Source organism: Pituophis catenifer, unplaced genomic scaffold, assembly GCF_029215685.1.
Source record: "Pituophis catenifer annectens isolate HBS135680 unplaced genomic scaffold, rPitCat1.0.hap2 SCAF_2, whole genome shotgun sequence".
NCBI classification, from domain to species: Eukaryota; Metazoa; Chordata; class Lepidosauria; order Squamata; family Colubridae; genus Pituophis; species Pituophis catenifer.
Window position 1 is genome coordinate 80,610,984 of NW_027256882.1, and position 12,210 is coordinate 80,623,193.

At 37.7% G+C, this 12,210-nt stretch overlaps 1 protein-coding gene across 1 annotated transcript in view; it reads right to left on the reverse strand.

Moving 5' to 3' along the window:
- Positions 1 to 3,873: 3,873 nt before the first annotated feature.
- Positions 3,874 to 12,210, reverse strand: part of SHISA5 (shisa family member 5) — a 35,489-nt gene continuing 27,152 nt past the window's right edge. The window contains exons 4-6 of the mRNA XM_070937025.1: positions 10,330 to 10,445; positions 9,093 to 9,305; positions 3,874 to 7,012 (exon numbers count right to left, since the gene is read on the reverse strand). Coding sequence (XP_070793126.1) covers positions 6,939 to 7,012; positions 9,093 to 9,305; positions 10,330 to 10,445 — 403 coding nt within the window. The 3' untranslated portion in view covers positions 3,874 to 6,938. The remainder of the gene's footprint in view (positions 7,013 to 9,092; positions 9,306 to 10,329; positions 10,446 to 12,210) is intronic.

Here is a 12,210-nt window from a genome sequence, read left to right on the forward strand (position 1 = left end):
TCAGCATTTGGCAATACATACAGCACCATGACCAGGTTAGGGAGATAACTAGTCACAACAAACAAGCTAAAAACTGCAATCAGGAATATTATAATAATCCACTTGGGAGTGTTCTTTATTGTGTAAACTCTTTGGTAATTTGCTTCGCCCCTGATGTCCTGTGCTTGGATTAAATGCAGAAAAATGAAGTACTCATGAGGAAACTTCCAAGTGGCCTTTTCAGACCATAACTCAGAAGCTTCAAAGGAAAGAAAGAAAGATGTAAATCAGGAAATACGACAACAAGGTCATTGAATTAGGTTATCTGCAACAATATAGCAAGTTTAAACAAATGCTAAAGCACTCCGATAAACGAGGCAAGCATCAGGAACTCAGGATAAATTGTAGGACATATTAAATTTCTTTATTTTAATGAAACAATTTCTCACTGAAAACTTTTCAGCTGAAAACAAGCACAACACAAAACTCACCAGTTATCTTTAAATAATTCTAAAGAACAGAGATCGTCTTTACAGCTTCAGAAGCTTCTGGATTTTTTTAACTTTCAGTAAAATAGTTCTGAATGGGATGTTTGGGAAGCAAAGTTGTGAATTAATGAGTCATTGTTTCCATTCTAGCCATTATTTGCATACCATGGTCAGTGGATACCAGTAAACTGTTTACAGATGTAATGGCTGTTCATTTTGAATAGTTATTTTGTATGTCCCAGTGTTCAAAATATGTGTTTATTTGAACTGTTTGGCTAAGAGTTAAACAAAATGACTAAATTATAGCATAGATTTTACAACTGCTATATTTAGAACAGTGTAAGGAATTCTCACTATTCATACCTTATTAGTTAAGAGGAAATACAGAATGAGCATTTTTTTGTCACCCACATATGGTTTTAGCCAGCCTCTGCCTCCTAACTCCTTTTTTTTCCCTTTCATAACTCTCATCATTTTCATTAAATAACAAAACTTACCCCATTTTGGAAGACGTGCTGAAGGCTACTCCATGTACCCTTCAAAATAGCATTAGTGAGGAAATTTGTAGCCAACTTTGATCACATCCTATCCAGAACTTAGAATGCTTTTAAAGGTACAGAGCTCCGCAGATCCACAGGGAAATCCACCACACAATGGGAAAACAGGAATAATTGCCTATCCAATCATTTTAGCTAGTGGAATAAACACATCATTCTAAACACTATTGTGGAAGTTTGTATTTTTGTAGTAAAATATTGGCAGGCAACTGAAGAGATTTATGGAGCCTTTGGTACTCTGTGAGATTTATCTCTTGACAGAGATCAAGTAAGCTTCTGACCATGCAATTCTGGAATGTTTAATCAAAGCGAGCCTATCTGGAACTATTGTTACAAATAGAACATCCCCCTATCCACCAGCATTGTTTTCAAGTAGAAACCAGGGGATACAGTTGAACCTGGAAGCACCTCTCCACAAATAGGGGACCCCAGTAATATTTCACATGACACAGCACATCTGCAGTTCTGTTAATTTTGTCCCTTTCCTTGGACTTTCAGAGACTAATTCATCCCATTATATATTTTAATCCACTAGTGCAAGAAAACTAATGCCACATAGGTAAAGGGTAAAGGTTCCCCTCGCACATATGTGCTAGTCGTCCCGATTCTAGGGGGTGGTGCTCATCTCTGTTTCAAGCTGAAGAGCCAGCGCTGTCCGAAAACATCTCCGTGGTTATGTGGCCAGCATGACTAAACGCCAAAGGCGCACAGAATACTGTTACCTTCCCAACAAAGGTGGTCCCTATTTTTCTACTTGCATTTTTTACGTGCTTTCGAACTGCTAGGTTGGCAGAAGCTGGGACAAGGGAGCTCACCCCATTACGCAGCACTAGGGATTTGAACCACTGAACTGCTGACCTTTCGGTTGATAAGTTCAGCATCTTAGTCATTGAAATACCGCATCCCTTAATGCCACATATATAACCTCTTTTGCTGAGAGTTAAACTAATTGTTAGAAGTTCAGTTGGAGAATAATATGTATTCTATCAGCAAGCACTTGTCAGAAATTCATCAGATGTATCTGTGGCAAGTGATTATGGATAGATCATGAAATTGCTAGATTTCTGCCTAGCAATTACACAGTAGGTGGAATTTGGGAGAAGTACACACATATAAGGCAAATATTTATCAGGGGCATCTCTGTCAACTGACTGGGGAAGTTGCTGCTCTTGAATTTTTGTCTGGAAATGATATTCCTCCAGCCCAAATAGACCTGAAGTATAGAACAGGATGTAAGAATCATGAGCTGCAAATCCCTCAGGGAGTACAAAACTGAACAAAGCCTTCAGTTCATAGGTTATGTTGAACAGAATTTGAGAATTTAATTATATATTTCAATTTCCCGGATTGGTTTTTTTTACTTTTTGAAGCATGTCCGGCATGCTCACAGCTTAAACTTGTGTGTGTTTTTAAATGAATGGCTTGGCATGCCTTTCGTTGTAAGGATCTTTTATCAGCACTCTGCATAATGTCATAATCTACACCTGTAGAAAAAATATCTCTGTTGAGAGAAGTATATTTCTCCCAGCAACATTTTGGCTTCTGCAAGAACTGGTGAACCTACAATTAGATCAACGGAAACTGAACGCTTCTCGTCTTGTTAAATTCCTTTGCATCTGAGCTACAGTCATCCATTTGAGAAAAATGCTGCTGTGAAAAATGCTGTTCTTGTCTACATTATTCTGTTTGCCATTTTAGTTGAAAGGTAGCTTCATGCATGCAAGAAGGCAAAGAATTTAGCATGAGTTCATTTTAAATTATAGAGCTTCAATGAATCTACTAGAATCTATATGAGCCACAATGGCGCGGTGGTTAGAGTGCAGTACTGCAGGCTACTTCTGCTGACTGCCTGATGCCAGCAGTTTGGCAGTTCAAATCTCACAAGGCTCAAGGTTGACTCAGCCTTCCATCCTTCCGAGGTCGGTAAAACAAGGACCCAGATTGTTGGGGGCAATATGCTGACTCTGTAAACTGTTTAGAGAGGGCTATAAAGCACTATGAAGCAGTATATAAGTCCAAGTGCTATAGCTATTGCTATCTAGATAATATGCTGCTTAAGAGCAATTTTCCAAAATCTTTATCATTTTCTGAAACCCTTCATTCAACAAAACATAATTCAAGAATTATGACTGCTTTATGTATGGAAGTTCAGATGCAGGATGGTGGGATACTGAATTAAAGACTTTTGGAAGGTGGAACAGCCAGGAGAAAACTCAGACAAACTCAGTGTCAATTCCCGAGGTAAGAATCCGGAGGCCACCATAATAAATTACAAACAGAAAGTAAAGGAAAGAGACTAAAGGGAGGGAAGTTCAATAAATTAAGGCTTAATTTCTTATATTTTTTGTCCTATTCTGGAAACAATACTCTACTTCTATATATTAGAACTTCATATCACTTCATTAGTACAGAAATCAGTGTCAGGATAGAATCCCTCATTTGAGGGGATCCTTGGTGCTCTCTGAGCTTGCTAATACTGATGTTACCTAGTTTGGGTAATGAAACATCTACAAGAAAATAAGCAAGCTCAAGGAGCACCAAGGACCTCTCATATCAACCCTGAGCTACACATACTCTCCTTTATTAATGCCTCATTTGTTTAACTACTCTCTTTCTCTCTGTATATCTGTAACAGCTCCTATCCTGAGTCACCCGCCAACATACTGGAACATAATAGAATATTCAATAAAGAACTATTTTAGAGACACAGAAGGAGCTGGAAATGGGGCTTTGTTGCAAACCTTTTTTTTCTCCAATGGAAGAATTGGATCTTCCTATCATAAGACTGCTAGCAATTAGATGTCACATGAAAAAAGTACCAACACCAGAAATAATTGAAATGTGTGGGAATGTTTAATTAAAATGAATATAAGACTAAGTGAATGTGAAAACAGCTCCATGCAATTTTGAGCTAGGACCAGTGACGTCCAATTCAAGGATGCAAACACTTTTAATCTAAACCAAATTAAGTCATTTAAAAGCAATGCGTATTTTAAATGGTCTGATTTATTACAAATAGCCACAAATATGCTAGCTTTTTTTTCTAAAGGTATTTTCTTTATCGGAAGCAACAACATGTAAAGGAAAATTTTTATTAAAAACAGAATCAAAGATTCTGAACAAAAACATCACGGTACGTTAATATTGTACAATAGCTATGGTGACACAGTTACAAAAATTTGAAAAGGCACTTTAAAAATTCACAATAAAAAAGGATAAACTAAAATCTTCTTTTCTTTGACAAAGAATGCAGCATTTTAATTGAGACACTACACGTGCCACTTGTTACAATCCTTCATACTTCAGACAAGTACTGTGAATTGTAACAGGACCCACTTCTAACAGTAGAAGCGCCATTAAAGAAATACCTTCTATTATAAATTTTTCATAAGCAAATACTTTTGGAGAAATTCTGTTATCAGTTGTCAATTATTGAAATCTTGCCAACATTAACTGTGATTTCACACATTACAATGATTAGAAACTACTCTCAGCATATATAGCCTGAATAAGGAAACAGAGGCAGCACTCAAGGCAAGCAGGCAAAACGGCCTTCAACAAAATAATACTATGATTCCATAATTACAGCACAGTGATAGAGAGAGGTATTCTTTGTAAGACATATGTGGAAGTAAAAACATAAGAGTCATGCTGTCATAAAATCCAAAGCTTGCTGAAATAACTAATGGGTAGGAATAAGGAGGCAAACTCTTTTAGACTTACAGGTAATCCTTGTCTTACAACTGTTTGCAAAAAAAGTCATAAAATCACATGATGTTCTGCTCTATAATTGTCATGACTTATGACCATAAATGGCAAGATTCATTATAGTTGTAAATTGAAGATTGTCTGTATTTACAAAGTGTAATATCAGAGCTTAACACAAACCGCAGAAATCAACCATTTTCTCTTCCTAGGCACAAAGAAGTATTCCATTATCCACATATATAACCTTTAATTTTCCGATATCCTTTCATTTTTTCTGTAACATAACATAGCCCACTTCTCTCAGATAAATTCACTTTATCATGTTAGATTATAATTTATTGTATCTCCAGCAAGCATGGCAGTAGTGGGTTTCAAATCCCGTCGCTACCGGTTCACTCATGGATGTGTGTGTGTGACACTTCTGCGCATGCGCAGAGACATCTGGGCAGATGGGCAGAGCCTCCTGCCACCGCCACTACTGGCTCGCCCAATCCGGGGCGAACTGGTAGCAACCCACCACTGAAGCATGGCCCTAAATCAGTATCTCTCAAGATTAGTGGTATGGAAAAGACTGATACAAGCCATTAAGGCAAAGGAGATACAACATCTGAAGAGAAATGTTCCTGTTATTTACTGTAAAGTCCGCTACATATTAAATGAAAGCCCTACAGAATTCACTCTTAATTATTCTGCAAGTATTTTAAATAGAAAAATGGAACTGAAATTGGGAGAGTTAGAAGACGCAAAGGTGACAGAAATATTCATCGAACACCGAGACTAGAATTCTGTAACTACGGAAAACTATTAGCAATGGGGGAAAAAACCATATTATCTCTTGGCTAAGGTATTTCTAAACAGAGACTAGAGTTCTCAGAATGTATATAATCTCATAGTGTTGGCTGGTTTTATGAGCTGCACTGATTTATTTTGGATGCCATGTCACTTTATTTGGAGCAAAGTTGTTTTTCTTTGGATTGCTTTAGCTATGGAGAGATTGGGAGCCATCTCTATCCTGGGGTGTTAGCCCAGGATTAGGCTTTCTTCCTTATCAAATTACTTCCATATTACTATGTAAAGAGTTTTGAAATGTTTCCACTTTCATACAAGTCTCTAGGTTGCCAAATGTATTACAGATAATGTTTACAGAAATTCACCTTTTTTTCTTTCTCTCTCTCTCCTTAAGTAGTTGAAAAATTACTTTCAATTGAGAAATGGATTTATTCTGAAATTGCAGCAAAACACGCATTTAAAATGAAACATTACTGTGATATTTCCTCCTTCTAATAGTACATTCAAGCTGGTGAGACTCTAATCAAAATATCACCTTATCAAAACTCTATGTGCCTATAGGAAACTGTCAGTTAGGTAAGAAAAATGGTTAACGTAAGGAGGAATGAAATATCCTATTTAAATAGCCTAGAGCAGGGCTATGTAATTTAATGTCCCTCCAGCTGGATTTAAATTCCCAGCAGCCTCTGGATGCTAAAGGCAAGGGATTCTGGGAACTATAGATAAAAGTAGAGGAGGTCACCAGCTTATTTATCTTTGTTTGGTGCAAGTCCTGGTCTTCTTTTGTAAGAGCACAACATGCTGTAATATTTTGTTGCAGAACACAGAAAGCTGATAAATGATCCCATTCAACCATCTCCATGCAATAGAGAATACAAAAGATTTTTTTTTTTTTGTATAGTGACAAAACTAATGAAATTAAAATATTTGCACTGTGATACTGAAAGACTATGCAACTGCTGTGTAATGGACAAAAACAAGGGGATTATTGAGCAACATGCCCCATTTCTTGCTAAAGAGCTATTTCCCTATTACTTAGAAAACATAGTGTTTCACATTAGATGTTACCCTTCCGTGCTAAAATGGAGAGAGATTAGCCCATTTTAAATTGATTTTGATGAAACAATGCCAAAATAATCCCTCAAAGGATTGTCCCTGTTTAGTCCAATTATATTCCCAATGCTTACTTTTTAAATTCTTAGATTCACACACACACCTTTTTTTTTTTTTTTTTACAAAAGTCATCTTTTAATTGCTTTAATTTCTTGCACTTCTCAATGCGCTGTAAATAAAATTGTCTAAACTGTGATCCATCCCTCCAAACAGGTATATCAGAATATCATCTTCAGAAAGAACTCCATGTGAAAAAGGCAATTTGAAGAGGCCTCCAGACAGACACACAACAGCAAAAGTCCATTTAATAGGAAGCCTTTGGAGGATCCATGTATGCTGGATTATAAGGGGGTTGAGCAGAAGGAGCTGAGGCACCAGCTGTAAAAGAAACAAACAGACAAGCGCAACAGGTTAGCAGCTTACTTTATCTTTTTATATTTATCTCTGCATATTTCTTAGATTTTCATCACAAGTGCTAGTGTCCATATAGTTATGAAATCAAGGAAGATTTCTAGCTTGATCTATAAATTCTGAAAATTAAATTGCAGAATGAAGCATATTAAAGTTCTTCTGTTATAGAAAACAATGCACACACATTACTTGGAGTGCTCTGTAAGATGTCTGCATAGAAGCCTTATTCCTATACTAGAAAAAGAAGCCCTCCTTGTTGGGACAAAATGTCTCCTTAACCTCCATCTAGATCTCCTTCTCGATTGATAATTGAGTTGATTACCTGATACTATAGAACAACACCCCTTCTATAGAGGTAGTCCTTGAATTACATTTGTTTGGCAACTATTTGAAGTTGTAACAGCACTGAAAAAAGTGACTTACAACCAGCCCTTGAATTTATGACTATCACAGAGCACCCATGTTCACATGATCAAAATTTGGACATTTTAATTATTCATGTATTAACTGCAGCTATTATTATTTGCACAACACTGGAAAAGTGGAGAGATTCTCATTGAAGAGAAGGTGATAAGGAAATATTAGAATGTGCAGAAATGAACAGATTAACATTAGCAATTAAGGAGAAAGCGCAAACTGAATATTATATGATATAGGAAGTATTTTATCAATGGTTGGAGAATAAAAATGGAGTTTAGAAATGAAGACTAAAGAATAAGTAGAAAATATATTAAGATAGAGATATAAATAAGATGAAAATTGTTAATATGTGTATGAGGAGAATGATGATATTTGATGTTAATATGGTATTATTACTAAAAGACACTAAGAAAATGGAGAGTTTTACAATATTTAATATATTATAATATTAATGTGAATGTGAATGTGAAAGTGAAAGATGTGACAAATGAGGAACGATGTAGCGCAGAGATGTTTGTACCCAGATGATATACTGCCTAAGAAAAGATGGAATGTTTATCTTTGTAATTAAAAAATAAAAAACTTTTTACAAAAAACCCCCTGTCATTTGGCAACTGGCTTGTATGTATGATGGCTGCAGTGTCCTGGGGTCATATGATCATCATTTGTAACCTTCCCAGCAGGCTTTTAACAGGAGAATCAATGGGGGGAAACATTCACTTAACAACTGTAGTGATTCAGTTAACAAATGTGGCAAAAATGTCATAAATCTGGATGTGACTCACTTAACTATCATCTTGCTTAGAAATTGAAATTATGGCCCCAGTTGTGGTCATAAATTGAAGACAACGTGTATCTGAAAAGTTAGGTTGTTGCTTCTTTCTTCTCCACAACATCTGCATTACCCTATAGAGATTTATAGGTAAAGTGTCTCTGGTTTCCTGATAAACATGGTGTAGGAAATGACATTGCTAGGCCTCTTCAAATCCTTGAAGGAGGGCTGCGCTTTGATGAAGGACAAACAAAGCACCTCCTTTGAAGACCTTTCATGAAGCAAAATTTGCTCTATAGGAAAAGACTAAGAGAAATCATCCTCTGCAGTGCTAGTCAAAGTCCTTCTAGATTGGGATGTCTCAGCAAACACTGTAGGAAGACTATGGAGTGCACCAAATCCATCCTGTAGCATGAGTCAAAGCAATCTGCCCTAAAGCCCCCTTCTCATAAACCAAAGCTCTTCCAGGCAGAGAGGCTTCAGGGCCTGCTGAATTCTGCACCCTGGGTTGAAGTCATCCAACCTGGAAGCATTTTGGCCACTACTGAGGCAGATGTTTAAGAGGAAATTTCTAGCACAGTGTGGCTCACTGCTCAGCTCTGTTCTTTAGGAAAGTTGACCACCAGTGGAATAAAATCATCAGTAAAAAAGGGATTTCAACCAGATAGCCTCAGAAGAATTTACATAGAAGTGATACTTTATTTGTATTAAAGAAGCCAAGTTCCCCAAGATAGCAAACATGAATTTATAATTTGAGGCTGGACATATTTTGAAAAGAAAGGCTGCTGTGAGATACTATTTGTTTCCTTTTCTTTCTAGCAGTCTCAGTACATCTCTCCCCTCTTCTTTCCTTACCTGGCACTGTTTCCTGGTATGGCGGTGGCCTTATAGGCTGTGTAGGATAGGGTGGAGGATACTGGGTTGGGTAGGGTGCTGGTGGCATTCCAGGATGGGGCTGTACCGGCAATGGATTGTATCCTTGGTATGCTCCTCCAGCATAAGCAACTGGTGCCCCAGGCTGCTGAGGGTAAGGCATCTGCACCACAGTTGTGGCTGTTGTCACAACAGCTGTAAAACACAAGAAGGGTATTTAGGAAGGAATAAGCACAGGAATGTAGTCGTTAGGAATCAGGGCATCTATGTAGTTATTAGGAGTAGAAAATGCCATCGTCACATAATCAATGGATCTATGAATCACAGTGTAATGGGTATTTGGGAAAAACCTTTGGAGATGGGGTGAAGCGATGATACTTAAGGAATGATCAGATAAGAGGCAGCATAGCCGGCAGCTGGATAGTGGGCAGAGCAAGGGACTGTCCAAACTTTTTCAGGCTTTAACGACGACAGCAGAATTCTACTTTCAGACTTTCAGATTCTGTTGATGTTTCTTTACAACAAAATAGAATTAGCTTCTCTGATTATGTTTTCCTGTCTCGTTTACCTGGTAAGGCTGACTCAGGGAAGGAAGGAAACAACATTTCCCCTCTTCCTCTTTTGGTTTTATAACTTGGCAACTGTTTTTCAAATAAATTTTGAGACTTCCTCCATAGGCATGAGATAGAAAAGAAACATCATTCCTCCCACCAGAAAGGTTACTTCTATTAGAAGGCACACCAAGAAAAGATTCTGATCTTCTGGTATCTTATGTCCCATGTCTACTGATCTGCCCAGATACTTAGAAGCTGTAAGCCAACCTTTCCATCTTTATTCAGGCATGTCAAGACTACAATGCCCAGAATTCCCTGCAGGTATGATCACTGGAATCTCCCAGCTCCTGGAGATTTCTGAGAATTATAGTTCTAGGATAAGTAAAGATACCTGAAACGATAAGGCTGAACTCCCTTAAGTTTGTCACACGTGCTGAGAGCCAAAGGAAACCGCATCTCTGATGATTGAGGTAAGTGTTCATTCCTTGTTCAGCCTCTGATCTAATGCTAGTTACATTTTAAACAAGTGACTTTTCACCTATTTTAAAAGCAGCATTTCTAGGAGGTGTTTTGCTGTGTCTGCTTTTTTCCCCCCAGTGTGCTCAACAATATCTCTCATAGTTTTCTTCAAACAGAGGAACAATTCAGCCAGGGAGGATACTTACGCTGGGGTCTCCTTCGGCAGGCTTTATATAGGCAGCAACACGAGCAGGTGAAGCAGAGAATGATGCCTACTACAAACACGACGAAAATTGAAATGCCAATTGCTATAAACGTCCCACTGAAAAACATTGAGAATGCAAGTTGTCCGAGTTAAAGGTTTCAGAAAATAATACATTTCCACCAATAGCATTTTGCTCCATTTTGCAAACAAAAATGGAAAACATGTCAGACTAGGATCGAAATGAAAGATTTGCACATGGTTAAACTCCATCAACTCAAACTTTCAGAGAGGTAGTTTTATTAATTTACTGCCATGGATAAGAAAAAAAAAATCATGTAGGCAGGCCCGAAGGTACATAAGGAGTTTTACTTCTTTTAAAAGTATACCACATAGACGGCAAGCATGTAAAAAAGTGAAAAAGAGGTGAGGATCATCTGCATAATCATATCCATCATTCTGATTTCTTTTTATACCACTTTTTTACTGTCTACATTAATCAACAACTTTGATGCACCCAGATGTTGCAGACTACAAATCTGATCAGTCTCAGCCACTGCACGGGGATTACAAGACATGCCCTAAACAACTGGACACAACAAGATTGCCACCTCAGCTATGACCTTCCCCAGAATAAGCCTTATTAAATGTGTCTACATAATCACATTTATTAAGTTAAATATAGACAATATATCTTTTTCAGGAGACTACAAAACCCTTGGTTAGTTTAAATCCACGATGTTAACTTTACAGAAAACAATAAAGAAGAATTTCACTTCGAGGACTTTACATGCATGACTAAAAAAAGAAGTTAACAGAAATTCAGGGTTATGATTCAGAAATGCTTATTCACAAGGTAATATTTATAACTTCCCTTAACAAAGGAAAATGGTGTTCCAGTGAACTGTAAACTCCATATGCAAATAAAATCTTTAATGATTTCATCCTGGTATTAATCTTTAATTTATTATTTTATTTATTGATTAGATTTTATCCTGACTTTTAAGAAATTCAAGGCAGTGAACATTCCTAATACGCCTTCTTCCTCCTATTTCTCCCACAACAACCCTGTGAGCAGTGGTGAAATGTAAAATTTGTTACTACTGGTTCTGTGGACGTGGCTTGGTGGTGGTGGGGGTAATGTGACTGGGTGGGCGTGGCCAACATTTTTTTTTTTTTACCTTTTAAAAACATTTTTTCTACAACCTCTTTGGCTGAAGAGGTTGTAGAAAAAAATGCTTTTAAAAGGCTCTGACAATCCCAGCTCAGCCGGGCGATCGTCAGAGGCTTTTTTTTTTTTTTAACTTTTAAAAGCATTTTTTCAGCCGAAGAAAAAATGCTTTTAATAGTGTAAAAAAAAGCCTCTGATGATCGCGTGGCTCGGCTGAGCATGGAGGGTGGGCAGGGATTTTTGCTACCGGTTCTCCGAACCACCTGCCGTCATTGCTACCGGATCGGGTGATCCAGTCTGAACCGGGAGCATTTCACCCCTGCCTGTGAGGTGAGCCAAGGGTGAGTAGCCAAAATTACCAGGCAGGTTTTTGTGCCAGATGTAGCATGCAAATAAAAGCAGGCAGCATTTCGATCTAATGTTTATGGTACCAGGCTAGAAAACAGGTACGGTAACTAAAATCACAGTCACCTGGTTTCTAGCCTAGTACCTTAAACACTACACTAAACTGCTGCACGCTTTTATTTTGAGCCTTTGCTTTCTGGATGTAAATGAAACTCCCTCATCTCTTTCCTTGGGGCAGCGGGTTGTTGCTCAGACTTCATGCACTTTACACTCAGACCAAATTGTTCCCACCGTCCTTTTCACAGACTGTCTGCTCCTATGCTGACTTGGCTCATGTTCATTTGACTTCTTAACTTCTGATGCGGTTAC